The 26,858-nt window shown below is 41.8% G+C and overlaps 1 protein-coding gene across 4 annotated transcripts in view; it reads left to right on the top strand.

Moving 5' to 3' along the window:
- The window catches only part of LPAR1 (lysophosphatidic acid receptor 1), a 72,265-nt gene that overhangs the window by 1,396 nt on the left and 44,011 nt on the right, over positions 1-26,858 (top strand). For 3 of the 4 annotated variants that reach the window (XM_083819151.1, XM_083819152.1, XM_083819149.1), the window contains exon 2: positions 21,875-22,043. In XM_083819151.1, coding sequence (XP_083675277.1) covers positions 21,984-22,043 — 60 coding nt within the window. In that variant the 5' untranslated portion in view covers positions 21,875-21,983. Of the gene's footprint in view, positions 1-13,702; positions 14,198-21,874; positions 22,044-26,858 lie in introns of those variants that run through there. The other variant, XM_083819150.1, reaches the window with a different exon arrangement.

Raw genomic sequence — 26,858 nt, 5'->3', positions numbered from 1 at the left:
AAGCCTCTGCAGGCATCCTGTGTTCCCAAAGAGTAGGGGAAGTGGGGTGGCTGTAGCCGCTGGCTCTAACAAAGTGTTGCTCCTGTATCTTTTCAAAGAAAGGCTCTTGCATGCTAGGTCCGGTTTGGTGCGCCGTACCATTTGGTCTGAAATGAGTCACTCTCAGGTCTGAGACTCATGTTTCAATTTGGCAGCCAGGACTGCGTGCCATGCAGCCTCGTTACTCCTGTGTTAGGATGGGTATAGTGTAGTATTAAAACAATATGTTCTGGCAATTCCAGCCACGGGCTGAAGCAGCACTGTCTGCACAGGCGTAACTGAACTTCTCTCCTGCAGCTTGCCAGTACTGGCTGTAGGCATGCTGTGCATTTCTCCTTAAATTATACACGCTCAGACTTCGAAAGAAATTTTTTATACATCTCTCTTTTATTGTTGCTTTTATTAACTACTCAAAATCAGATGTTGTTCTTCTCCAGAAAAGATTGACACTGTCCCATCCTATGCAATTGTACATATGCTGTGTTTTTTCTGGCTGCAAATTTGTTTCAGCTACAAATAACTGAGGAAATGTTATTTAGGAATACTGGGAAACTTTTGTGCTCAGCGTGGTGCTGCTCTTATCACTCCCTATTGCAGGTTGCACTGGTTAGACCCTTGGCTGCTGCAGTAAACCTTGTTCTGAGAAGTTATCTCTAATTGTGCTGGATGGAGTGGGAAAAATACTGACTGGTGTCTGCTTTCTTTCCCTCTCTTCAAAACAAATATTGAGAATGGAATGATTAAACAGCTTTTGAGACAAAACACGTGTGCAGTGCGAAACTAGACTGTGTACCCAGCTTTAATATGTGAACCTAACGTGTGAGTAACGGGCAATCCTGTCGCTGTGAGCAAAGGCACTTATGGCCACATGGCTTTCAACAATAGCTCTGGAAGAATGTGTTGTTAACTAAAATACAATTCCTTAACTACAAAGAAATGGGATGAAATAAAAAGCAGTCTTTAAGCTGGTCCCCTGGTAAGTGTCACAGTGATACTATGTGGGGAGCCCAGGGTGCTGAAGGAAGCATTTTGCCCTGTAGCTGAAACTTAGGTAGGAGTTACGTAGGGTCAGCTTTTACATCTCTGTGATGAACCATTGATAACACTTTAATGAATGCTTAATTGCTTCTCTGTAGCCCCTCCGTACTGAGCTTGTTTTGTCCAGCATTCAAGGGTTTAAACTGAAAGGAGAGAATTTCTCCCAAGTATCTTTTGTCACTGGGGGACCACCATCATCCTACCTTTGGGTACACAGCAGCTTTGATTGTTTTCTCCCAGAGGTAAGTGGCCTCCATCGGGTATCTGAAGAGCTGGCTTTGAGCACCTCTAGGTGGTGACCTGCCAGCACTCACTGAACACTAGTACGGTGTCATTGCTGTGCGGATGGCTGCTTTATTGTATGGCCACAGGTGAAACCAGTCACTGCCAAAATCCTGAGGTAGTTCTGTTGCTGGATGAGGAACTCTTTGTAACTGCTTTTCACAGTATTTGTGATGGCCCAAGGACACGCAGAATTAGGGAGTGGGAACAGACTGTACTGTCAGGCTGTTGTCCTTATCATTTCCAAAAACATCTTGGAATTTGATATGTTCATGGGAATTCTCCCTCTCCCCCCCAAAAAAAAAGAAAGATGTGTGCAATTTAAGGGGCGCTCACAGTCAGTTTATATTCATCTAGATGAATGACTTCAACTGCAACTACAAACAGTGCTAGCAAAAAGAAGCAGTTTTACTGAAAGGAGGATAGAACAAACAATATTTGATCCCTGCAGCATCTTTAGTTATTTGTGATTTAGTTATTTGTATGTAGTCTGCTATTTCACTGAGTCTTCCTTCACAGTGGGTTATATTCATTTTTCCTTTTTTTTTTTTTTTTTGGCATTTTAATAGTAGGAAAAGAAAAGGAAATGAACAGACTGACTTCAAAAAGTAAACAGTGTGGTTGAAAAAGACAAAACAAACAAAAACACGGGAGTTATCAAAAGACAGCTGTAACAGATGGAAAAAAAAGAAATTTTGCACTCTCCTTTTTTTTATATCTCATTTCCATTAAGTTTGCTTCCCCTTCAGGTGAGGTACCCATTTGAGTTCTTACAGTTTAATGATAATTTGAGGAGAGAGCTCTGCCCAGTGCTCTCCAGAAAGACCTAATCACGAGTGACTCGTGGAGGTGATGGCTTGAAATGGTAGTGATTATGTGTGTGTAATTTTGCTTTTCTGTGCATCACAAGGTAACACTGCAGAAAGGTGACATGCCTCAGTGGTGCCCCTTTTGGGCTGAACTTAAACATTTCTCATTTTGTCTGCTTTCTAATAGTTAACTTCATCAATGGCCTATTGATGTCAATGATGAATCTGTATTGAGATCAAACGGCTTTGGATTTGACCCAAGGCTGATGTGTCGCTGTGACAGAACTATGAAGTTATTTCCAGGGCAGAGGAAAGCTCTGTCCAGGGAAGAAGAGATGCTCTTCTGTTTACATTACAGGGGACTTGAATTTTGGTTTTCTTCATTTGTCTTTCAAGCTCAATTGCTCTAAAAGAAGTAGTAGCTTGTCCCATACATTCCCCTCTTTTCGCTGCTGTTCTGAAGGAAATTGAACATCTGAAGCAAGTCTGGTGCCTTATTTTGATTTTCAATAAGCCAGAGGAGAATTCTGAGAATGGTCTGTCAATGTATATCAAGAACTTATTGCTCTCACCCAGTGCTGTTTTTTGACGTCCTGTCACTCTTCCCAAGCAGATGAGCAGCATACCTGGTTTGCAAACCCTCAGTCATTGCTTGGCTGAAAGGTTGCACTCTAGGATTAATTTCTTTATCTTCAATGTTTGGTGCCTCTTACTCTTCCAAGTGTATTTTCTGTTTGTTCAGCGTTTAGCACTGGTAAGGAAAAGAGCCCATTTAGTGCCAGTTTAGGTAGCAAACACGTGAGCCTATCCCACGTGTCCCCACTCCATGATCATTGCGTTTCTCCAGCAAGCTCTTGAAAGAGACGTTTTGAGGTGGTTCAGGCACTGTATTTCTGTATGGGGGAACAATAGCCGTGCTCGGAGCAGTGCAAGGTCTTCAGCATTTCCTGACAGGCACAGCCTGGAGTGGTTTGTTAAACACATTTTTCTGAGTCCTGCCTTCACGTCCGACTGGATCCAGCTCCTTCTTGACCCAGATAACGTCGGCAATTACGTGAGCTCACATAAACGGGAGAGTGCCGGCGCCTTTACCCCGGGGTAAAGAAGAATTTCTTCATAAAATGAACATTGTTCATCACATCATATATGTGGTGTTTTCGCCACAGGTACCGCTTGTGAGAACTGTGCCGCATTTTTGTGCCGACTGGATTATTTTTGTTTAAAGTTACTTTAACTCGAGAGGCGTTGGAACTGCTTATTTTCTTTGGCTTCCACGTGGCATACCCCAGATAACATTTGGAGGTGCTTTCACCTTCTATTTAGAAATACAAAGGTGCCAAGTATGCGAGTCTAATATTGTCTTTCTGCTTTTGCCTCTGTGAATAACAGGCAAACCTCTCCAGAAGTCATTTTTCTAAACTGCTGGAAAAAGTGCTGATGAGTTTGGTGTCTGCATATGATGAAGTTCACCTCTGTGCAACACACCAGTGTGAGGCCTGCACAACATTTCGCCTTTTCCTTAGGAATTTACGTGCTGCAGTGACCCTCTGAGCAGGGTGAATTTCACAGGCACTCTCTAGACAGTATGCTGTTTCTTTGCCAGTTAGAAAATGTATTGCATACTGTACTGCTTGCAGGAGCAAGCAAAAAAGCATTGGATTGACATCAAAGGCAAAATCTTTTTGTACAAAATGCTGGAGATTTTTAGAGTGGTAAAAGTCTGGCAAAGGAAATGCATACTGTTTTTCATTGTAAGCCCCTCTCCCTCCTCCTCCCCTTCTTTTTAGGGAGTGTGTGTCAAATACAAAATGGTGCCAGCACATTATTTATGGGAGCAGTTTGCAGAGACTTTTTGTAGAAGTTATTTGGCCGTTTGGGGATGATTGTTTTCAGCCTGGATGGAAAAATGTATGTATAACTAGGGCAGTATCCTCTTTTTTTCCTCCTTTTTTGTCATGAAGAAGCTAGCTGCAGCTTTGTTTAAAAAATAAATAAATAAAAAATAGTGAAACTTGTGCATTCCTTTGAAGGTGAGTGATTATTTAGGGCTTCTGAGCTTAGCATGAACTCCGGCAAAAACTTACAGGTATCTGAGAAGTGAAGGAAGTGCTGTACAGGTCACATCCATTTTTTACGTGGTTGGTTATGCTTTGGACAGGCATTTGCAGGAAAGGAGAAGGACCACTGACATCTCAGGAGTAACACCTACGTACCTTACAAGTGTGGTCAGTGTCATTTTTCTGCTGTGGTGGGATATTGGTAAAGGGTCCACAGCCAATGGATTTCACTGAATGTTTAGCTGTGGGTAATGCAATCTGTTTTCAGCCTGGACATTGGACCTACAGGATGGTGTCCTGAAGCCTCTGGGCTGCTGCTGGTGGTCACAGGAGAGAGACAGTGCAGCTGTAGTGAGTGCTTCCATCAACTGTACAGCTAGTAGAAGTAAGCTGTGTGCACTAGATGCCTGTTTGTGTAGCTGCTGTTCCCGTGCATCCTGTGACAGGTACGTTTCTAGCAATTCCCTGGAGAGATTGGGTCTGTAGGTTTACAAGGTATGTACAGTTGTGAGGTGAGCTGCAGTGGAAAGGTGTTGCTTTGATGTGGTAATGAAGCTGTAATGTAGGATGTAGAGGGACACTCTGACTACATTGCCTCAGGTTATGCTTTAGGATTAAACATTTTAGTACGTATCTGCAGTTGCCTCGTAGCTTTAAACATATAAAACTAATTATTGAAGCACAAAACCATTTGGGAAACTGGTAGAGGAGTGTACAACAAACCAGAAGAGGTTCAGACTGAAGACAATAAGCCTGTAAGTCCCAGAGGAAGGCGTTGCACAGTAAATTCCATACTAACACCACGTTGCAAGTGAATATTGCACTGGGAAGAAGACATCTTTGCAAATGTGTACACAGCTCTGCTGACAAGTCAGATTGACGAGTTTCTGGCAAATTACTGGTACAAGACGATATCCTGAAGTTTTCTGGGTCCACATCGAGAATGCCCCAGGGCATTCCTATCTTGTCAGGAGGTACCAGACCAAGGTACAGAAGCACGTTGTACTCTGTGCCACAGTAACACCTGGGACCTACTGGGAGTCACATTTAAATGTGTGTGTACCATAACATCATTCAGATTCCGTCAAGGAGGGAAGCCTTGGCTTTCAGTGAGGGATTCTTGGGACAGTCAGCTGTTTCTGTCCACGTGTCAAGTTCAGGATGATGCTAAAATATGGTTTGAAAAATTCCCCCACTTACTGCTACACTCTTGCAGACACAAGGCCAGTACTCCAACACAGTCTGTGCTCCTTGTGCCTTGTCAAGGAAGCTGGATTTGCTCACCATTTTGCTCAGATGTTGCAGGAGGGTAACTAAATGATAGGCGATGTTTGGGTAGGTATACAGCATTCAAGGAATACCGTTGTAAATGTGATGTGTTGTACTTTAAAGATACCTCTGTAATTATCTGTGGAGCGCAGTGGCCTCTGCTTGTGCTTGCAGTTCCTCCCAAAATGCTGCAGCCAGGGCCTACACTGAGCACAGTCTCTGGGCTTTGAGAGCTGCGCCTATGTGGCTGGCTACAGGTCAAGTTCATTTTGCTCCTCTTTGGATGGAACTCATAAAAACTGCACCTGAGAACAGAGCATATCCCCTTACAGAAAATATGCAAACTGGAGATGACTTTTCCAAGTCAATCTGTTTGCTGTCCTCAAGTTCCTTATTTACAGCCGTTGTAGCATCCAATTTCACATGTCCCATGCAACTGAGACTGCAAGGTGACTGAAAGTGCAGGATATTGCTGTGATCAAAGCAATTCAGGTAATTAGTGAATAGGCTTAAAAACAGGTCTGTAGAAACTTTGCATTTTTGCAAACAGCTGATAGGAATAGCACAGCTCGTTGCCTGGTACTCCAGGAAGGACAATGTGTTTCTGTTCCTTGCTTAAGTTTCACAAGCAAAAGCATCCTAAGAGGCTCAGCCTAGAGAAAAACATGCGGGGAGAGCTGTGCGAGCTGATGACAACCTGATGACAGGAGGGAACCACGTGATTGTTGAACACACAGAAATGCCTTAAAACTGAGATGCCTCAACAAACATTTCTGCTGCGGCCCTGCGTGTTTGCATCCTCAGCGTCTCCTCTGTGTAGTTTCTTGTGAACAGAAACCAGGTTGCCCAGATTTTTGTGACAAATTTCTGATCAAGAGACTTGGTTAATTCATATCTACTTTTTTCTGAGTGCTCCACAAGGACTGCAGAAAGGGGCTCTAAGCGTGATCATTTTGGGAAAGCAGTTGCTTTTTGGCACCACAGCATCTGCGCTTCAGCATCGGCAGGCATGTGGGAAGGGAGGGAGAGAAAATACCGTCCTCCTCGGGGCTGCCAAGGCAGGCGGTGTGTCTCAGTCGGCAGCGGGCCCCGGCGTGATGCTGCCATGCCTCCGGCTCCCACAGCTCTGCCAGAAGCCATTCCTGCCCCGTATCCTCCTCCATCACTTCTGCTTGAGGTTTGATCTGAATTCCCCCTCCGTAACTGTGCAGAAGGGACTCTCACTGGTGTGAGCTGCGTCTCCACTAGAGGGGGGTGCCAGTATAGCTATACCAGGAAACTTTGAGGATTTGCTGAGTTACACTGCTGAAAGCTTCCCGGCAGGCGTGGTTGGTTGTCTGCTGGGGTGAGCAGAGCATCCTTGGAGGCAGAGCTACTGCGGGACCCAGCAGAGGCCATCCTCAGGGGCTGGCCGAGCAACAAGCACTGGATTTCTCCAAAACAGTGTTGATTCAGCCGGTGCACTGTCATGCACGTTTGCAAAAGTTTTGCCAACCTCGAGCAGGCTGCTGAGCCCCGGGAGAGATGGATCATCATCAGTGGGCTCAGTCCTTCAGCTTCACTCTCATGGACAAGCTTGGGTGCCTTTCTGGGATGCCCAGAAAGTCTAGTGGGTGGGTGGATGGCAGCATGCTCCCCTTGTGTGGCCCAAATCCCTTGGACTCCTTAGTTTATGTGTACAATCGCAAAAAGAATCGCAGTGGTTCCCTAGGAATGCTTCATGGTTCGTGCTTCTGTTGTAAAGAGGCTTTGAAGAGTGTGTGTGCACTTGAGTGTTTGTGCCTGTGGTAAAGTTAGGTCCAAGGAGAACATTTGAGGAAAACTATTTAATTCTGTTTTGTCTTTTTTGTTGTTGTTTTTTTTTTTCTTTTCTTTTTTATAATAATCAATTGTTCTTCAGTTGCATTCTTCTTTGACTGAACAACGTTTTCCCTTTCTTTGCTCTTTAAAAGATGTGCAAAAGCAGGGCATCTGAAAAGAAGTAAGAGAGACACTAGCTAGTCCTCGAACACAAACTTTTCCCTCATTGTATAAGCGTTAGAAGTATATTTTTTTTATTTTGTTCTCACATCAATTGCATTCTGCCTTCTGGCTTTTTTGTTTTCCTCCTGAATTCTTGGTGTCTCCCAGACACTCTGCCTGAAATATGTCGTTCCTGCTGGACGGTACGTATGCAGAGAGAGGACCTAGTCAGAGAAGCTGAGTAATCACTGAAGTATGGTGTGAATTTACAACAACCTACTTAATTCACGTGACCTCTTGTATGCCCTGAAAGCCCGTCTGCTAAACACAACTCGGAGTTAATCCAAGCCAGCTCTTAAAGGGAATTAGTCAAGCTGCGTGCTAATCCCCTGTGTTTACCTGCGTATTCAGATATGCAGCAGCCCGAGCGGTATCAAACCTAACTTGATAATTGAGAGGGGAAGGGTTGCAGGGGAAGGTGATGAAATTTTGGTGTTTTCTTCATCTGTCTCTTTTCGGGGCATGTTTCAGAACTGATTTGTGTTTATAAATCTTGAATTCGTGGAATGATCAGCATGAGCTACCTGAGGCCAAAACCCCATACTCTGCTACAGCTCTCCAGTAAATACCTCTGGAGCTGCTGCTCCCAGGATGTTGTGGGGGTATATTGCTTCCTGATCATCCCTAGAAGTTGTTCCTCGAAAACTGCAGCTGGTAGAGAGGGGGCATTGTAGATGGAGAGGAATATGGTGTGGACTATGGGGATAAAGGAAATCCTTTTGATCCCCACCAAGAAATTAGCATCCAGCCCCAGTTTTACATCATGGGCTCACAAATTCCATGTGTATTGTTGTGAGCACACCGGTGACTTGCATGGTGGGCAAGAAGTAATTACCTTTAATTTGTCAACATTAGGATTTTTGTTGTCTTGAGCTACTGGGTTCATTGCCCCTCCCTTGTGGTGAGATCAAAGGTAAGATCTTATTTCTGGGCCACTGCTGTCCATCAGATAAGTTTGTTTGTGGCCTTGGGAAAAAAGCAGTTACGTGAGAACAGGGAATTTAAACCCGCCATTAAGATAATTCTTTCCCGTTGTCAATTCTTAGTTCTTTCAAACTTCATTTGGCTTAGCTATGCAAAATGCAGTGCAGCAGAAATTGCCAGGATAACAGTCAATTGAACTGATGCAGATGTTACAGAAATATTTCTGAAGCAGCTTGAGTGTTATTTCTAGTTTGTTTTGAGAGACTGATAAACAGTTACTGCGTTGGTGCTGGCATGAACCACGTTAAGCTGATGCCTTGCAGTCTTTCATGTAGTTTTCTGTGGGGAGTGGAGGGCAAATTTCTGCTTCAGATAAACTTAATTAAACTCCTGTTTGCACACCATTGGTCAGGGTCCATGCAGATCTATATTAAGACGGTACGTTTTGTAATTTGAGGTTTGGGGTTTGGCATGCTTAATTGCGGACTTCCTTGGCTTCAGCCTTTCCAGATTATTGTATTTCATGGTGGTTCATTTTGTCTGAAGAATGAACATGTGTTTTGTGTGTGTGTGTGTGGAGGGGGTGTATTTGCTTTAACTTTGGTCCCCCTCAGAGCTGTTTAGAGAATTGTGACATTCTGTTATCATCCAGATGTTTTTTATCCAGTGAAAAGGATAATGCCTGAATGTCTAAATACAAACTCGTTTCAGAAGAATGCCAGACTACTACTACTTCTTTGTGTTTTAAACAAGAAGTGGATCATGTCAGGTAGGGTTAGCAGATGGAGTCTATGTTGCTGATCCATGGAGGTGTTGAACTGTATTACTTTGCTTTTTCTTTTTTGAGATACATAGTAGAAATCTGTAAGATATTATGAAGAACATTTCTTGCTGCTTTTCCTGCTGAGGAATGATAACAGCATCTTAGTATTTTAAATGGTGATTTATACCTTGATACGAGTGACTTTGCCTACTGTTGTCTTCTTTCATGTTACCGAGTACTAAGAAAAATAATGAGGAGAGCTCTCTAAGAGTTAAATTCTCTCCACTACCTGTGTGAGGCCATGCCCCCCCTCTTGGCTCTGTGTTGTGAAAGCTGCTGCTTTCCCAGCATTCAGAATGGTTTCAGTGAGCATCTCCTTGCTTGGGTTTAGTCATTGTTTATAATGGAGGAGGACAAATGTATGCACTGCATTTCCTTTTTGCACGCCCCCACCCCAGTGATGCTGGTGACAGTTAGTGATGCATCCTAAAGGATGAGCTATCCATGGTGACTTTGAACTTTTCTCCCTGTTGGTTAAACTCTTCAAATTTCGAGTCTGTCTGTAGGAATAAACCATGTTGAAAGAGTTTCAGAAATTGTTTTGAAATAGCTTATTTTAGAAGCATTCGGTACTTCAGAAGTCATTACGATGGAAGTGCAGATTATCAAAACATTGTCATATGATGGCAGCTTCCTTGTAGTTGTGCTCTGAGAGACCATCCACATTGAAGTTACTTGTTTACATGAGCCTGAGCACATTGGTGTTACTTTCCAGCAGTCAGTGTCTACTCATATTTTTCTCTTGTTTTCTGGTTATTCTTTTATAAAGTTTATTTTAGAGTAATGGGATGATGTTGAAATTCATTGATGGCATGAGTTATTACTCTGGCATTTTCCTAGTCTACATTGCCTGTACTTGAAAGAAGGAAATCAGAAGTTCACTTTCAGGGATATCTTATTGTTCCAACATTCACTGATTCAAAGAAAAAAATAAAAATAAAAAAATAAAGAGAAAATGAACAATAGAGCAGCTGCTGCCTACAATTGTTTCTTGCAGCTGATGCTGTGGTTAGCACAAATACTTTAAAGAATTATTTTTTTTGTTGTTCATTGGTTGCTTTTTCTGTTTGCTTGTTCATTTTATCTTATGCCAAACTGATCATTTTGGTGAAGAAGCTCCTAAAATAACTGAAGAAACACATATGTGCCAGCCAGCATCCCTGTGGTGGTAGATGCCCACTCACCCCCTCAACTGAGAGCAGGAGGAGGCTCTGCAGCCTTGCTGAGTCGCAAAGTAAAAAGCATCTCTAAGCAGTCTTTAACGTGCAAGAATTAATGAAGGTTGTTAAGAGAAGCTATACTGCTGATAGGTAATGACTAAAATAAGTCTAGAGGTTCTGACTGGTGATGGGAAGGCAGCCTATCAGAGGTTGGTATGTTGGTTTAAAAGGTGGAAATGCAGGAAAATGAGAACTACGGAAGCCATGCAGAATTTCTTAGATTTTTCAGACAGAGCTCAGAAGAAGCTCTTCAGAGAAGTAGGAAGCTTCAAGAAAAGATGAAGTATAATTATAGAGAAATTACAAGAAAATGCTGTCCAATAGATGTTTGTAGAACAGAAATAGCATGAAAATAATCAAGAAAAAAAGCTGAGCAACTGAGGGAATGGAAATTAAATAGTGCAAACTGACCTCGGTCTGGGAAGTACACAAAAGACTTTTAAAAGGGACACCTAAACGAACCAAACAGAAGTTTTGTCTGATGGTAAATAAGATTCTACAGAGCTGAATATGTAGCAGAGTGAGAGAAGGTGTCCTGTGTTCAGTGGGGGAAAGGGAGTGTGATTCAGTTACGGACAGCATGGTGGTGGCACTTTTAGCAAAATGTTAAGATATGACGAGTGCCTCCTGAGTTCTTCAAAGCTCATCTGAGCAGTATGCAGAGAAACTTGGAGTGCTGCTGCATGCCTTGTGGATTAGCCTCCAGCTAGGTGGAATTCACGCTGTACCATAATTGACAAGATTTAGGGAGAGTGCATTTGTGATTTCACATGTTACAAAACCAGACACTGTGGACTTGTTCTTTCAAAATGTGTTATCTATTTATTAGTAAAATGTAACATTTGCTTTTTAATCGCAGAAGTCAAAATAGCAAAGATGCAAGTCCCCTAAAATATCCTGAGGCAAAGGAGTTAATTGTTTTGGACACAGAAAACTAGAAACACCTTTTTTTTCTTTTTTCTTTTTTTTCTTTTTTAATCAGATACGGCAATGTTTAGTTTCTTGCCTTCATGATGGGATGTTTATGTGCCTTCGAAAAGACCTTTTAAGTGACCCTCTTGCTGCCATTGACACAGAGGAGGGAAGATGTTTTTTTTTCCCATCAGGATGTTCTTGGTCCTTTCCATTAATCTGAAAAAAAATGTCACGACTGGCCAAATAAGCATCCGTTCTGCTTCCACCAACACTGTAGTGACATCTCCCAGTCATCTCCTCAAACACCTTTTGCCATGAGTAACCAACTGGAGGAAGTCGTGTGGGTATGTGTAGCAGAGCAAGGAGGGTCAGGGCTCTCTGACTTCAGCAGGGCTGGACTTGCAGCAGACGCTTGGGGAAGTGGGAGTCCTCCTGACTTCCTTGCTTGTCATTAGGGTCATCCACAAAACACATGAGAATTTCATGGGCACAGGATCAGGCTCTTGGTTTGCCAGAATAAACGAACAGACAACAACAAAAAAAACAAGAAGACAAAACAAAGCAAACAAACAAAAGACTGAAACAATTCCAAGAAAAAGGAATAGCTTGCTATCTTAGGAATATTCCTCTTACTGAAGAGACTTCGTGGTGGCCACAGAAAGACATCTGAAGGATGCTTCTGGGGATCAGCATTACAGTAGCTAAAGGAGAAAGGCACAAATGCACAGGTTAATTACAGATGTTTGAGCTGTCTGCCCTTTGGTGGAACCCAGCGCATAGTTGTGGTCAGCCTGCTTTTGTCATCTTCAAAAGGGCAATGAGGCATGGTGAAAGGCAAGCCAGGCTGGCTTATGGAAACGATTTCCCTGCAAGATGAATGCTTCAGGATACTGTACGGTCTACTAAAATTTTTGCATTGCAAATTTGTGGATAGAGATTTTTTCTTTTATATATATTCAAAATGATCTTCTACCTTTTTTTTTTGGATGGGCAGAGGCTCTGATGTTGCCCTGCTGGGATGACTAGGAAGGTTTATCTCCTGCCCCATGTAAACAGATGATTTCTTGGAGGGAGTGACACTGCATAGCACTACTCTCTTACTGTTGTAAATAAGCAAAGTGTGTGGTAAAGGAGTAACATGATGGATTTCCTCCATAATGGTGCAGTGTTGAGGAAGGGACAGTTCTGCTCTCTCTGCAGAGTTCATGAGGCTGCTTGGTTTGGGCGAGGAGGCTCCATCTGACACGTTTCTGCATTCCCTGCTGAGATCTTTGCTGGCTGCAGTCTGTCACGGAAAGATTTAGCAGCAGTCTTGCAGTACTCAAGAATTACTAATTCTTGAGGCCAGAACAATGATCTCTTCCTGATTAGCTACAGAGCCCCTATTCAGAGAAGTATGGCTGATGTAATTTTTTCGAAGCATAGGCTGAGCTGCAAGTGCAGATGACATCGTTTTGAGGTTCTCTGTTGATCACTGTGTTGTAGAAGGCTCCTACCCAATGTGAGGGCAAATTTTATCAAGTGCTGAAATAATTTTCTTTTTAGCCTTGTATTACTGCTGAAAACTTCACCTTTTTTCCCTGTCTAAGGAAGGCTAAGATTTGTATTGTGTTCCTGTACGTGAAAGACTGAGGCAATAGAAAATGTCAGTCTTTCCTACTTGCAGGAAGCTGCAAAGTCCCCTGGTGCACCTTTTAAAAAAACTTTGAAGTGTACAGGTGTGAGTTGGCTGAAAGCAAAAGACAGAGTAGAAAAAGTGATTCCTCTTTATGTTTTAGTGATACCCTCTTGGACTTCTGCATTTTTATTTGGACTTATTAAGTTAGTTCTCTTACGCTTGAAATTTTTTGGTAGATGCTTTTCGGATGGATGGGCAAGTTGACATTAAATTTCCCAGGGTGTTTTTTGTTGTTATTTGGGTTTACATGGAAGTTAAATGCTCCAGCCAGAGTTGCTGTTCTCGGTCAAGCAATCTGTGGGGTGGCGTTCTGGTAAACAAGCATCATGCTGTTGATGCTGCTGGTGGCTAAGATGTGGTTGCACATGTATTATGCAGAAAGTATGCAACGTGCAATCAAAGCAGACATCATGCAAACACAGAAACAGATGTATTGCTAACATCGGACCACAGCAATAATAAAATCCCTGATACTGTGGGTACTTTGTAATGCTGAATAACTTCCAAGACAACTGTTCAGGACTTTTTCGTTCCGAAGACAGAGCAGCAGCAGTGTAAACAGTATCTGCTTTGACATGTTTAGTGGCTGGGCTTGTGAAAGTTTTTGTCCTTCTGCTTTTCTGGCTGCCGATGTCACAAGTGCTCAGACTGTAAAAGCCTGAGACGAGCCAGAAAGCAGATGATATGCACGGGATAAAAGCAGGATGTTTCTGAGCAGCCAGAGCAGGGGGTCTCCACTCTCGTGACCTAACCTTGGGGTGCTGCTGCTCCTCGGAGGGACAAAGCATGCCAGCAGCTGGGCAGCAGGTAGCAGGCACTGGCTGCCCAGAAATCTTGCTGGAGGCTCCTGCTGCCCCTCTGTGCTTCTGCAGAAGGCCGCGTCAGCCTGCCCTCCTGCTGGCTCTTTGACATGCTCTCACTGGACATCCTGTGCATGCAGGAGCTCTAGTAGCGCTCCTACATCTCCATGCATTGGGTGGCGGCCGCCAGATCCATGGATATTATTGCAAAACCTCATCGCCCTGCCATATAGCCAAATGGGGACGGCATGACTGAGGGGTTGGTGCCACCCGACTGTGGTTTTGGGGCCAAACACATCAATACTGCATTGCAGCTGCCAGGTTAGTTACTGCTAACTAGTCATTTGTTGATGACTGTGAAGCATGTAAAATACTGCATTATTCATTTTACATATCTCCTTCCCTTACTCCTTTTCTCACTCCTCCCCTCCCCTTTCAGCCTTTTATTTAGCCACTTTATTTGTTGCCTGTTGTTAATTTGTTGTATCAGGTTGGAAATGCATCTTTCTTTTTTTTTTAATAATTGCTCTGGAAATGTTTGTGCGCAACCAGTGCATTACTTCACTGGTGCAGATATCCTGAGAGCAGAAATTACCTGGATAGAAATTAATGCTATTGGATTAACCCAATCAGCCTGCAAAAGAGAGTGTTTCATCTCTTAAACTCTGTCTGCAAATAACTGGCCTTTAATGCCAAAGTGAATTAACCATTGATTAGTGAAAAGAAATGACTAATTCATTTCTCCACAGAGACAGGGATCTGATGGAAAAATGTTCCTGGATATGGATTAATTTCCAGTGGCAGTTTGGGCAACGTGTGTGCTGCACTCTGGGGATGGGTTATTATTTATATAAGCATCTTGTAGTCTGTGTCTAAAACACAACTTTTGCCTCCCACGTGATGTGATAACATAACAACAGTGCAGAAAACCTCACCCCATGTTTCCTGTGAGTGTCTTGATTTTCTTTTTTTTTCTGCAGGACTGAATGGGTACCTTGGTTTCTTGGCATCTTTAGTCTGTGATAGGTCTTTCCGCTCGGTTTGAAAAATTTGGCCACGTGCTTCGGGCTGGTTGTAACTTTTGTGATACGAACTCTTGCTAGTGGGAAAGAGACAGTCATGTATGTTTTACTCTTCATTTTTTGCAGTTTCTGTAAGGTAGGGATTTCTCATCATTGTGCCTGAACTTATCCATATATTAGCAAATTGCATTAAATTCATGTTTCTAGACTGTGAAGTTAGGCTCAGAAATGTCTGACCTTCCTGGCACGGGCTGTTTCCAAGCAGGTGACCATAGTGCCAACACTGCAAATGGAGTGGGCTTTGGGAGTAGTCATGTTCATGTAAATGTTTTCCACCGTGACCATGGAGGCTGGCATTGCATGAGCGTAACTCATGCTGTTTGATGGCATCAGGTCTAAAGACATGCTTAATAGTTGCAAACTTTTCCTCCTGTAAGCATATACATAGACATTGTTATGACGCAGTCAGTGCACATGACATCAGAAATAGATATTTGCCTTCCACACTTCTCTTGACAAAATCATTCCTGACTCCAGCAATGTAATTTCAAATTCACTGCTGCTTAACAGCTTAACTGGTGCCATTACTTTATCCTGATAATTACTGCTATAGTAGTGGATGGTGGATGCAAAGGCAGTCTTTATCCTGCTTGCTGGAGAGAGCCGGGCTTGTGTCAACCGCGCTGAAGAAACTGTGGAGCAAAATGTATTCAAAAAGTGTATTCAGATGCACACAACATCAGCAAGGTTTGAAAGGTATGGTTATTTTTGTACTAGCTTCCAAGATGGTGACACATCTTTTGAGGGAAGAGAAGGGGAGGTCCCTCTTCTGATACATTGGGTATTTGAAGGGGTGTTTGCAAGGGAAGAGATTCTTTGAGTAGAAAAAAAAATTAAAAAAAAAAAAAGCGAACTTGTTGCAGTTGTTCAGAAGGATTTAAGGTAAGAACACAGCAATGTGCCACACCATCTGCCAGGAAATTACCTCCTTTTTTGTTTTTATCTTCTGCGTCTTGTACCTAATACTGAATCATAGCTATTAACATACTGCAGTGTTTTTAATCAGTGAGCGAGTTAGCTCAGGGCACAGCAGGTTATCTTCAATTACAGGCAAAATGCATCCTAAAACAGAGAGAGAGGGCGGAAGTGGGAGGAAATACGCTTCGTAGAGATCATAACCACTGGAATTAATTTAGCTTGTCAGTACACTTTGACAGATCATTCAGTGGAGCTTCATGTCTCTTATGCAGATCATTCTGCAAAAGTGTTTGTCATGGTGCACCGCGTGCTGAACTTACTGTGGGATTCAGAGGTCTGGTCCCTGACACAGAACCAGACGGACTTTTCCTGACACGCCACACAAGGCATGCCATGTGAAAAGGAGGAGGAAAGTCCTGAGGTGACAGGACAGGGAGCTGGCACACGGCTTTTCCTCCTTTTTTTTATCCAGTAGAGAACTGGTGAAAAAAAAAAAAATGCAGTGCAGTATGCAAAGGTTTGCAGAGACTCAGTGCTTTGGTGAAGTTAGTGCTGACTGCAGACTTCGGAGCATGCTACAAGAATTTCATGGAGACCAAGAATTTCTTATCTGCATTTCTGTGGTATGAATTGCCCTCTGCCAGTCTGCTGAGACCATCATTTCACAGCTGCTGGTACCTCTGCTCAGTTATGAAATCATATTTGTATATCCTGTGGCTTTTCAGGTTTTTTGTTATTGCTTTAAAGTGTATGTCAAAAGAAGTTTGAAGAGTTACTGTGAAATTTTTTTTTTCTGAATAGTTTTAAGCAAGTGAATTGTATTTATGTAAACAAATGTGTACATCTACTATTCAAGATCTGTATGTCATATGCAATGAAGGCTTTACCTAAAGTAATATAAGGACTCAAAAGAGCTGATATCTCCATGTTAGGAAGGGGATCTAATGCTCTGCAATGTGCAAAAGAAAGCCAACATTTTTGCAATAGCTCCTAGCAGTCACTATATTAAAGGAAGAAAGAATAGAGTAAGATCTCTACTCCTTTCTTAGCAGCACGAAATTGAAACCAATTTTCTGCCTTTCATTTTTGTTTTATGTGCTAGACAGTGTATCCATAGTTGTTCTTCTATTAACTGGGTGAGGTTACTGAAGAAGAGAGAAACACCTCCATAGTAGGTAACTGAAAATTCATGTTTGTGTTGTAAAATCTCCCCTCTTTTTTTTTTTTTTTAAGAGAAAACCAGATTTTTTTAAACTAAAAGACAAAAGGCTGGAAGAGTCATATTACCACCAGACCTCCTATCTGAATGAGATGCAGGAATCACAGGCTTCATGAGCTAAAATAAGCAGTGAAGAAGTATTGAGTGTGCTAATACAAACCCCGACCTTTTGGTGCAGGAGCACTGAGTGAAGCTGTGGGCATCCTTTCGGGTGCAAAACCCATGCAGGATGCAGCGAGCAGCACAACTTGCCCCCTCCCAGAGGTGGGCCGTGCTATCTCCATCACTCTAGCAAGTGGAGAAATGAGGCAGCAGCTAGGCTGAGTCATGGTTACAGCCCTTCCCTCGACCACACTTCCTTGTCTTTTTGCCTTGTAAGGCTGCCGTGGCAGGGTCATGCTTTCATTTGTGTGTTGAACAAGCTCAAGCTTACAAGCAGCAGTTGTTTGGCAAAGGAGGCTGCTGTAGGTGAGTGATGCCAGATGACAGCTCTTGGATGGCAAGGCTTAGGATGCCATATGAAATTTGGAATGTCTCTGGAGTGACATCTGGAAGTGGAAGCCCTGTGTCAGATCATTTGCTAATTTTCGTGCCTTTCTAAATGTTGTTTGATTGTTGTTGTTCTATTTTCCTTGACAGGCTTATTGGTCCTAGCTATCTGGGGTCAATTAGTACTTAAAATTGTCCTCTTTGTAACTGCAAGTTAGGCTTTTATTCGCTAGAGGTGGACAGGGAAGGTAGCCTTCTTTGCTGAGCCAAATAGCTTCCAGTTCATACTAAACCAGTATCTTCTGAGTCATCGTATCCAGAAACTTGACATCTGTAGAGAGAAGCAGTGGTACCAAAGGATGCTGTGATAGGAATGCAGAAAACCTAAGCTGAAAAACAACAACAGTGCAGAAAAACTGATACGATCTGACACGGGAGACAAACACAAATTCTGAAAATCCAGTTTGCCTTCCAGTCCCAGCGCCTTATTCTAGCAGAGGCACTGTGTGCATTTGTGGTCCAAGTGAGATATGTAATGATTCGGAATTTGTTGCTAACATTGTGTTACTCTAAATCACAGATATGTGTGTGCTATACAATAAATTGTGTGTGCAGGGGGAGGTGTGGGGGGTGTTCATTACTTCAGTCATTGTAATGTGTGTTTTAGAAGTGGTTCCATCAAGACTATGTTTCTGTGATGCATTATTGCATTTCTCCTAACTACTCAAAGTAATGCCAAAACTGCATTGTTCCTCTTTTCTGTGGTCTCGGACAGCCGGTCCAGAAATTATGATGCTTAATCATGATGTGTTTGAGAGCAGCATTTCATTTGGTGAGAGTGCACTCCCGGTCTTCATGTTAGACACGTGCCACTCTGTCAAGTGTCAGCTGATTTATCTCCGTTACCTGAAAACACAGTGTGTTACCATAAATGACTTCCCAAGTGTTGTAGTTTATGGTGAAATTTCATTTTTTGGAGATGAATCACTTTCACAAAGGAAAAGAAAGTCTATAATCTTCATTTTACTGATTTTAAATATGGGTCCAATGTCTTTTCCCATTTTTCTTTTGGTAGTTCTGTAGATGGACTCAGTAGAGATGCAACTTATATCAAGAGAAGACTCAATGGAGTGGCGTTCACAAGTGACACCTGCAATTCCCATGTTCCGGAGTGATATGTGGGAAACTGTTTGCAGATTTGGGGACTTTTATTCAGTGTATTGTAGGCACTAAGTCATCAAATCTCATAAGGAGCCACTCCTGTGCTTTTGTGTTGCAGGCTTCCTGTTTAATAGAGATTACATTTTCTGCCATAATGCCCCTTAGTGAAATTCATTACGAGATCCTATTACCTTTATTTGCAGTTCTTGAAAAACTCAGGGCTCCACCCTGAACTCACACGGGTATTAAGTTAGGTGCCACCTTTGTTTGCCTGAAAGAAGGCAGCCTGTTTTTGCACCTCCCTGAAAGCCCTATCCGCTCTGCATTTTGTTACTGCTGAAGGAGACAGGGTGGGGTGGGAGCAGGGGGGAGAGTCCTTTTGTACAGCCCAACTCACTTAGAGCTGGGGTGAATTTAGGAGCCTAACCATTTAGCAGAAAGTCGTCATCACCACTGAGGTTGTGCTCAGGACGTTGAATAGCTTTGGTACGACACAAAAGCAGCAGTGGCCCCATCTTGTGCATCCCTGTCCCCTTCCATCTGTGCACTCCTACCCATGCATGACTTCTATTGGGCGGGCAGAGCTCCAGGTGCCTTAGTCCTGGAATTTCAGCCAGAGAAGCAGCAGGGTAATGGTTCAGTGGCATGTATGGCATTCAAGATAGAATGGGTGAACCCTGTTTTTTGTTTGTTTGTTTGTTTTGTTTTGTTTTGTTTTGTTTTCATCTTTTGCATCCTGCTTTTTTATTTTATATTATTGCACCAGTTGGAGATGCCTTTTGCCATGCAAGGTGTATGCAGAAGAGTCCTCCTTTTCCCTGCACAAATTGAGGGATTGGTGCAGCACAAGCAATGAAAATGTGGGGAGGTGCAGAAAGGAAAACAAGAAATGTTCATATGCCTAGGTATTTTTTAACCAATCCTGTTATTTCTGTTTATTGGAGAGATGGTGAAAAATGACTACAGAAATATTCTCTCATCTGTGTTAAAGTACTCATTGCCTGCTACAAGATTAGGCTTATTCTATCCTTGGTGTACTACCAGAAGTAGACAGAGCTAGAAAAAGGGTGAACAGATTCATGACTTTTTTTTTGTCAGTTTTTCTCTTCTGGTTTGTGATGATCCCTAGTAAAAAAAAAAAAAAAAAGAAGAAGAAAAAAAAATCATAATTTTCTCTCCTTTTTATATGTGGCAAACACGATTCTGAGCATACATCTAGTTTTGGTCTAAAATAGTCCTCCCTAAAGTCTGCTTCATCTGTAATATATTTCTTCTCTTCATTATGCAACAGCAGCAGCATTTCAGGAGTAAGAGATTAGAATAAATTTAAACAGAAACTAACAATGAGCTGCTGTAAGGTAGGTGCAGTGTCATTGCTGCGCTTCAGCGTGTTTCGAGAAGGACAGAAACTAAGGTCTGATGAGTTGTTATTTAAGTACATTTGTGACAGCTCACAAGACAGTGAAAATATGTGCCAGCTGAGGATCTTAAGGCTCTTGATGGAGTTTTACTGGAAGTCACGGTCTTGTTCAAATAGCAAATCTTCTCTGAATCAGGAAAGCAGTAGTTTCAAGTTGACAGTATGTTAATGTTTCCCTCATCTGTCATGCACAGTGGAAAAATTAGTGAATTTCAAAAAATAGACTGAAGTTTGTTTTGAAAAGGAAATAGGAAGCCTGAAGGATCTGCAGCTTGGTTCTTTGATTTCCAATGAATGTTTTCTTGGAGGAATGCTAAATCTCCATTTTCTGTCCTCTACATGAGCATAGTAGTAAAACTTTGGAGCAAGGAGTGGAAAGAATGAAAGGTTACTAGCAAGAAATTAATAGGAAAGAATAGGGGTCACTGGAAAGCTATATAAAGATGGAAAAAATGATCCTAGAGCTTGGAAGATGAGCCAGTCAGCTACATGTGACGTAAGGCAGGCTGGGGTGTGCTGAAATGTGGAGCAGGCATTTAAAGATGATGCTTTTTAAGAAGGAGGAATAATTTCCACAGTGGTGTGCGAAGGCTGAGTTTAAACGAACAGAACACACACACAGACAGAGACACACAAAAAGAAAAAACTGACTCAGAAAAGCATGTGGAGTGCAACTTAGCCGTCCCTTCTTGGCTGGGTAAGTAAGGGCTGGCTTCGAAAAAAGGAACCCAAGTCTGGGAGCGGTGGTAGAGTTGTCTGTGTGCTTGCACCATGGTCTCCATTTGAGAAATACTGGTTAGGTAAGGGATCATTTTTAGTGTATTTGTTGGATGCTGAATACAATTTGCGGGAGAGGTTTTCCACCGTGACTTACAGAGTAGGAAGTGGTAGATACTGTGAGCAATAGGATTTTGTCCAAAATCCCTTCTGTGGTAGCTATTTTGTGGGTCATGTTATATATATGTCTGACCTGATTGTGGAAAAGAAATTAATAACTGCAGTGGCATCAGTCTGGAGTTTTTAAACAGACTTGATTTCTTGGCCATTTACAGTTTTCTACCCATTTGTTTGCTTTTATTTGTGCATAAGAATAGAAGCATATGCTGAAGCTGGTCAAATCTTGATAATCATGATAGTTAAGGAAACAGCTCCATTCTGTTGTATCATCTGATCAGCAGTTCAGTATGTTCACCTACTGTATGTATCTGGAAAAAAAAAAAGGTTAAAATACATCTAGGATAACGTAAGTTCATCACAATGTCTATGTTATTTTTGTTAACAGAGAAGAAAAGTAGTGTGCTCACTAAAATGTAAAAAAACACCAACTGAGAAAATAAATGTATCCTAAATTCCAGCGAGTATTTGTATGCTTACTCTTCTGTGAGGTTTCTCTGTTGTTTCTTTCACTGGGGAAAAAATGTTAATGCGATTCTAGAACTCTGCAAGTGACCATCTTTATTTGGAAATGTCTGCATGGCCTTCTTGCAGCATTCAGTTCCTGTGAATTCCAGTTTGTGTGGCTGAGTGAATAGTTTTGCTGTTCTGGACCACATTACACGGTGCCCTTTGAAACTTCTGCAAGTGCATTGTAAGCGGGTTGGGTGGTGTAAACTGCCAGGCTAGTTTTGCAGCAGCTGAGGGGCTCATGTGTTGACTGCATACCCAGTTTTCTTGTTATTCTCAACATTTTTTTTTTTCCTTCCTGCCAGGAATAAATGCCAGCATGACTAGGATCTGAGGAAGCATCTCTGTATTCCTACCGAAAGTTCGCGGGTGCAGAGGAGAGGTGCAAGGACAACAGGGACATTTTGAGCTAAAATGGATATCCCCACCAACTTGGTGCCGTCCTCCATGATGTCGCAACCTGAAGTGATTGAGGTGAGGAGATCGCAGTGAAACTCTGACAGCTGAACTGACTGAACCTCTTTATTTCTTCATCAAATCCTAGGTTTTTTCCAGTCTCGATTCTGAGTCATCAAGGGAATTTTCCCTGAAACGTTGTATTGAAGACACTCATCATTTGCTAAGAATGTTGTTATACTTTGAGGCATGACATTGCTGTGTTATAATACTATTTGTAGAAGAAAATATATGGCATATTATGATCTTTATTGTTTCCACGTAGGTGGTCCCTGCAGTATGGTTTGATTTTACCATGTGTAATGAACACAAAGGAGAAGAAGGTCGTGTTGGGGTTCAGTTGGAATAGTACTACAGAAAATTTCAGGTTCAGTGCTCTTATCAGGAAAGCTAAGGTTTTAAGCCAAAAGCAGCGATAAAATTAATCATATACTTCCAATTACTAACACACTAACCTTCCTTTCATGAATCAAAGTGTATATTTAAGCCACGATATTTATAAATACCGAAGCGATTTCTTCTGCTCCATGTACTGAACGCCAAGTACTTGTGCCTGCTGGTGAAGTAAATATTACAAACAGAAAAGGAGATGTTAGTACCAGTCAAGATTTCATCTCGGAAAGTATTTTCAAAATTGCTTTGACTTCACTGAGACCCAGGAGTCTGTTACATCTTAAAGCTTTTAAGAGTATGTACCTTACTGAACAGTGCACTACAATTGATTAAGGTAGATGATACTGCCAGAAAATGGGAGATCTGAAGGTTTTTTATTTGTTTGCTTTGTTTTGTCTTTTTTGTTATTGTTGGTTTTTGGTTTTTGGTTTTTTCTTTGCCAAAAATCCTTAGGCTGAGGAGAACTGCAGCTCGTAGCAAAGAGCACAGAGAAGTGCAGTAGTTCACAGAGATAACTGTACCCTGTGAAGCTACAAGGAAATTGTCCACTAAAGGGTGGCAGAGCTGAACCCAAAATCTGTTTGCAGAAAACTTCTTTGTGCTCCTTTTCCTCCTGGTTTCAAATGGAGGTGGATTTTGTGTCTTCACAGCAGGTCAGGATACCTGGTAGGATGGAGATGATGTATGCCTGTGTCCTGGGGTGCAAGGCTGCTGATGGACTCTTCTCCCTTTCTGGAGAAAGGCTTCCCCAGGCCATCTCCTTGGTGCTCTGAAAGACACTTGCACCACTGTCTCTGTGGGTTCCCACTTTGAAGAAAGGCTTCTTTGTGCATAAGAAACGTGTGTAACTGTTTAGGGATTGCTGTTCAGGATAAATGTTTTCTTGAAGGGAAAATACGGTCAGCTGTGGCACAAGAATGAGTGGGAGAAAAGCTACCACTTGTAAAGGACCTGATGTGAAAATGTCTTTCTAATACGCATGGTCACTATTCTGTTGTATTTACAATGAATGCAGCCTTTTTCAGTGTTTGCAAGGAGTTTCTGCTGAGTAAATCTTGCATGGGACTTGGATCACTAAACGAAAGACTAGAGAAAAGCAGAGGTTATCAGTCATTGACTGGTAACACAGATGGCTCTCCCTCCCCGCCTTGGCTTCGGAGGCCGTGCTTCCATGAGGTTTGATTTGGGAACAGAAAAGAAATGGCAACAGGAAACAAAGAAAAGTCTGATATCTCAGTGTGGGTTGCAAAATATCTTTCTCTCAACCTCATGTCGTAAAAACAGACTCCAGTTTCACAGATGATATCCACATGGGCAGACTTTTGTGCATGCATGAATTCCCCACAGATTTCAGTAAACCATCCTGGATGTGATGGTTGAGACAGGGCTTCAGTCCTATATAGGGGAGTAATGGCTCCAAACAACCAGCCTGGAGACATTTGTCTTTCTGATGGTAAGGAATGGCTCTTTAACAGAAAAGGATGTAGTGAAATGCATCTAAAGAGGATGATTACTGAGTGCAAGTAATGTAGTAAAGCAGTTTCGCAGGGAAGGGCCTTGCCTTTAGCATTTGTGTTCACATTACAATGAATTTTGATTATAGTTTAGAAAAATGTATTAATTACAATACAGTTCTTTTCTGCAGCACATTATTTTGCCTTTAAAACTGAGCAGATACCACAGTGTGCTGCAGAAGACATTTAGAGGCTAATGTTTTAAGGATATTAAAAAAAAAAAAAAAAAAAGCCTTGGAAGTAGTTTTGCATGCTTTCCGCATGAGCTAGATGACATCACATTAAAAAAAAAAAAAAGTTTCATTAGTCTTTTTTTTTTTTAAGCATTATCAGGACAGTTGTTTTCCTTTCATTTGGTCAGTTTAGTATTATAAATATTACCTATTTTATACACCCATGCATTTATATGCGTGTATGTGTATAGATCTCAGTAACAAATATTACTCTGCCTGTCATCAGCCCTTTAACTGCACAGGGACAAGCAGAGGCCTCAGCAGCACATTTTCGCAGCCTGAAGCCCAGTCTGGCAGTATTTTGCTTAGGTTTGATCCTACAGATGCTTGTGGTGGCACCACACTGGGGAATTTTCTGCTAATTGAATTGCTATTGGTATTTTTCCTGAGATTCGTTTTCTGAGTCAGGTAACAAAAAGGTTTCTGAAAGTAGCTTCTTGGTACAAGGTGTGGCATTGCTATTACTACTTTAAGTATCGGTAGTGTGTCAACATAGGAACAGGTTCAGATGCATCTCTACAACCTTCTACTGAAGCAAGGCTGTTTTTCCACAGTAGTGTCTCTTGATATCCTCCCTACACACTGACCTCTGAGAAGCTCTGCTCCAACCTTCTTTTCTCCTCCAGCATCCTGTTACCAGAGATGAGGACTGGGGAATAGACTTAAGGCATCTTGGTGAAGTTTAAATGTGAAGGATAAGTAAAGTTTGGGGGTGATTTGACTAACCATAGCTGGAATCTGGAATAGAAAGTGGTTCTGCGACAACACTCCCAATGTATCAAAGAAGTCAATTAAAAGAAAAGTTGCCAGAACATGCCTTGAATTTTTTAGCTATGGGGTTTTATTGTAAGGCTGAATCTATTCATTTCAAATTAGACAAGCCATACTGTTCCTAAAGAGAGAGAAACAACAAAATAACAAAACTTTTTTTTAGTATTATTTTTAAGGTTCTCTGTGTTTTTTGGCAGATATGACAACTTCATGTTTCAGCTGTGTATAAGCAAAAAGATAACAGAAACCTGATTCCTGATTAGTCTGATAATGCAGTAAAGTAGAAAGTTAAAGCAGTCTGTAGGAAACATTTAGCATCCCAGAGGGCTTTCTTTTTAGCAAAGAGGGAGCGTAAAAAGTAGTGATTTAAACAGAGCGATTGTCTCTATGGAGTGATTAGTATCTTCTCTTCTTGTGAATGGCATGAGATGAACTCTTCTGTAAAAGCTTTGAAGAAGAAATTGTGTGAGCTCTACTTGCTTAATGAGCTAGGGACTTCCAACAGTGCTTCAGAAATGCTTAAAACAAGAAAACAACAAAAATTCATCATTCTCTCTTTGCTTTTGCCAGCAGTAGATCCTACCAGCCAAATACTAGAAGTAAATGAATACATTTAAATAACCGCCTTGCAGCTGTTCCAGAGAGAAACCCGGAGCATTTTCCATTATAGTGGCCTTTCATGGCTGTGTGGTTACCAGAGCCAAAAACCACTTCTTCCACTAAGTGCCATTGAATACTTCTTTATTTTCCCTTCCCTTTGTTCAAATTAGAGTGGGAGAGATTTAAGCTATCTATCCTTGCCACAGAATGGTCATGTTTGGTATCTTTTTCCTCTTTGCAATGATGCTGGAGAACCCCTTTCCCCAGTAAAACCCAACATTTTACATCTTGGATTTGCTGCTCAAATTTCTGTAGCTGGCAAAGGCACTGCATTTTTCTCCCCTTCTAAGTGAGTAAACAGAGTACCCTCTGTATTAAAACTGACCTCTTGGGGTGATAAATAAAGTAAATGAGAGGGGAAAAAAAAAAAAAAAAAACAGGCAGAAGCAAACGGTTTGTGATTAGAGGTGTATCTACCCAGGTACAGACACCACAGTGGAAACTAAAATACCAATGTGCCTTTTTTTTTTAATGATAATAGATGAAATTATCAGGTGTTCAAAATATAGCTTCAATTTGTTCAAAACAGACTGGCATTGCCTTATAGGCAGCTGTTTAGTACTGTACAGACAAGCTAATGACAGGGAACCCTATCGTTGTTGTCAGAACCCTGAGAGAGAAAGATTTTTCTGTGTTCTGTTAATACATTTCACAAAAGAGTGCATCAAATCAAACAAAACCAAAACTATCTGATGTATATTTCAAGAAAAAGATGTATTTGCAGTGGTAAACACAGGACAGCCTTCTTTCCATTTTGAAATCTTAGTTTCCAGCCCACAATTAAATGTGCTCTGCTCATTAACATAATTTTGAATAGGCATTTGCTTGAAGGCTCAGCTCTCCCAAGTGCTTGCTTTGCTGGTTTGCTCTGTGAGGAGTGATGGAAGGTGTGCCCTGGAAATGGAAGTAGCCCCAATAGCCTGCAGCATTTTTTCAGCATAAAAGACCAGTCTTTCAGCTGCTGGAGCCAAGAACTAATCCCCAGCTTGGATCACAGAGCAACAAACTGGGCCTGAAGGATGCTTGTTGCATTTCTTTATGCATGGAAACACACTTGGGATGTTTGAGGTGTGGGTTTTTTGGAGGCTTGTTTTGTTTGGTTGGTTGTGTTTTTTGTTTGTTTTATGTATTATTTTGTTCTGATGTTTGTTGTTTTTTTGTCAATGGTTGTTTGTTGTTTTGTCTTTTTTTGGAACCCCTGTTTTCTTCCAGTGTGGAGGCTTCTAAAACAACACAAAGAGGGGACTGTGTGCTGTATCTCC

This window comes from Anser anser, assembly GCF_964211835.1.
Source record: "Anser anser genome assembly, chromosome: Z".
Taxonomy (NCBI): domain Eukaryota; kingdom Metazoa; phylum Chordata; class Aves; order Anseriformes; family Anatidae; genus Anser; species Anser anser.
The sequence above is the reverse complement of the archived record's forward strand: the minus strand, read 5'-3'. Positions and strand labels throughout refer to the sequence as shown.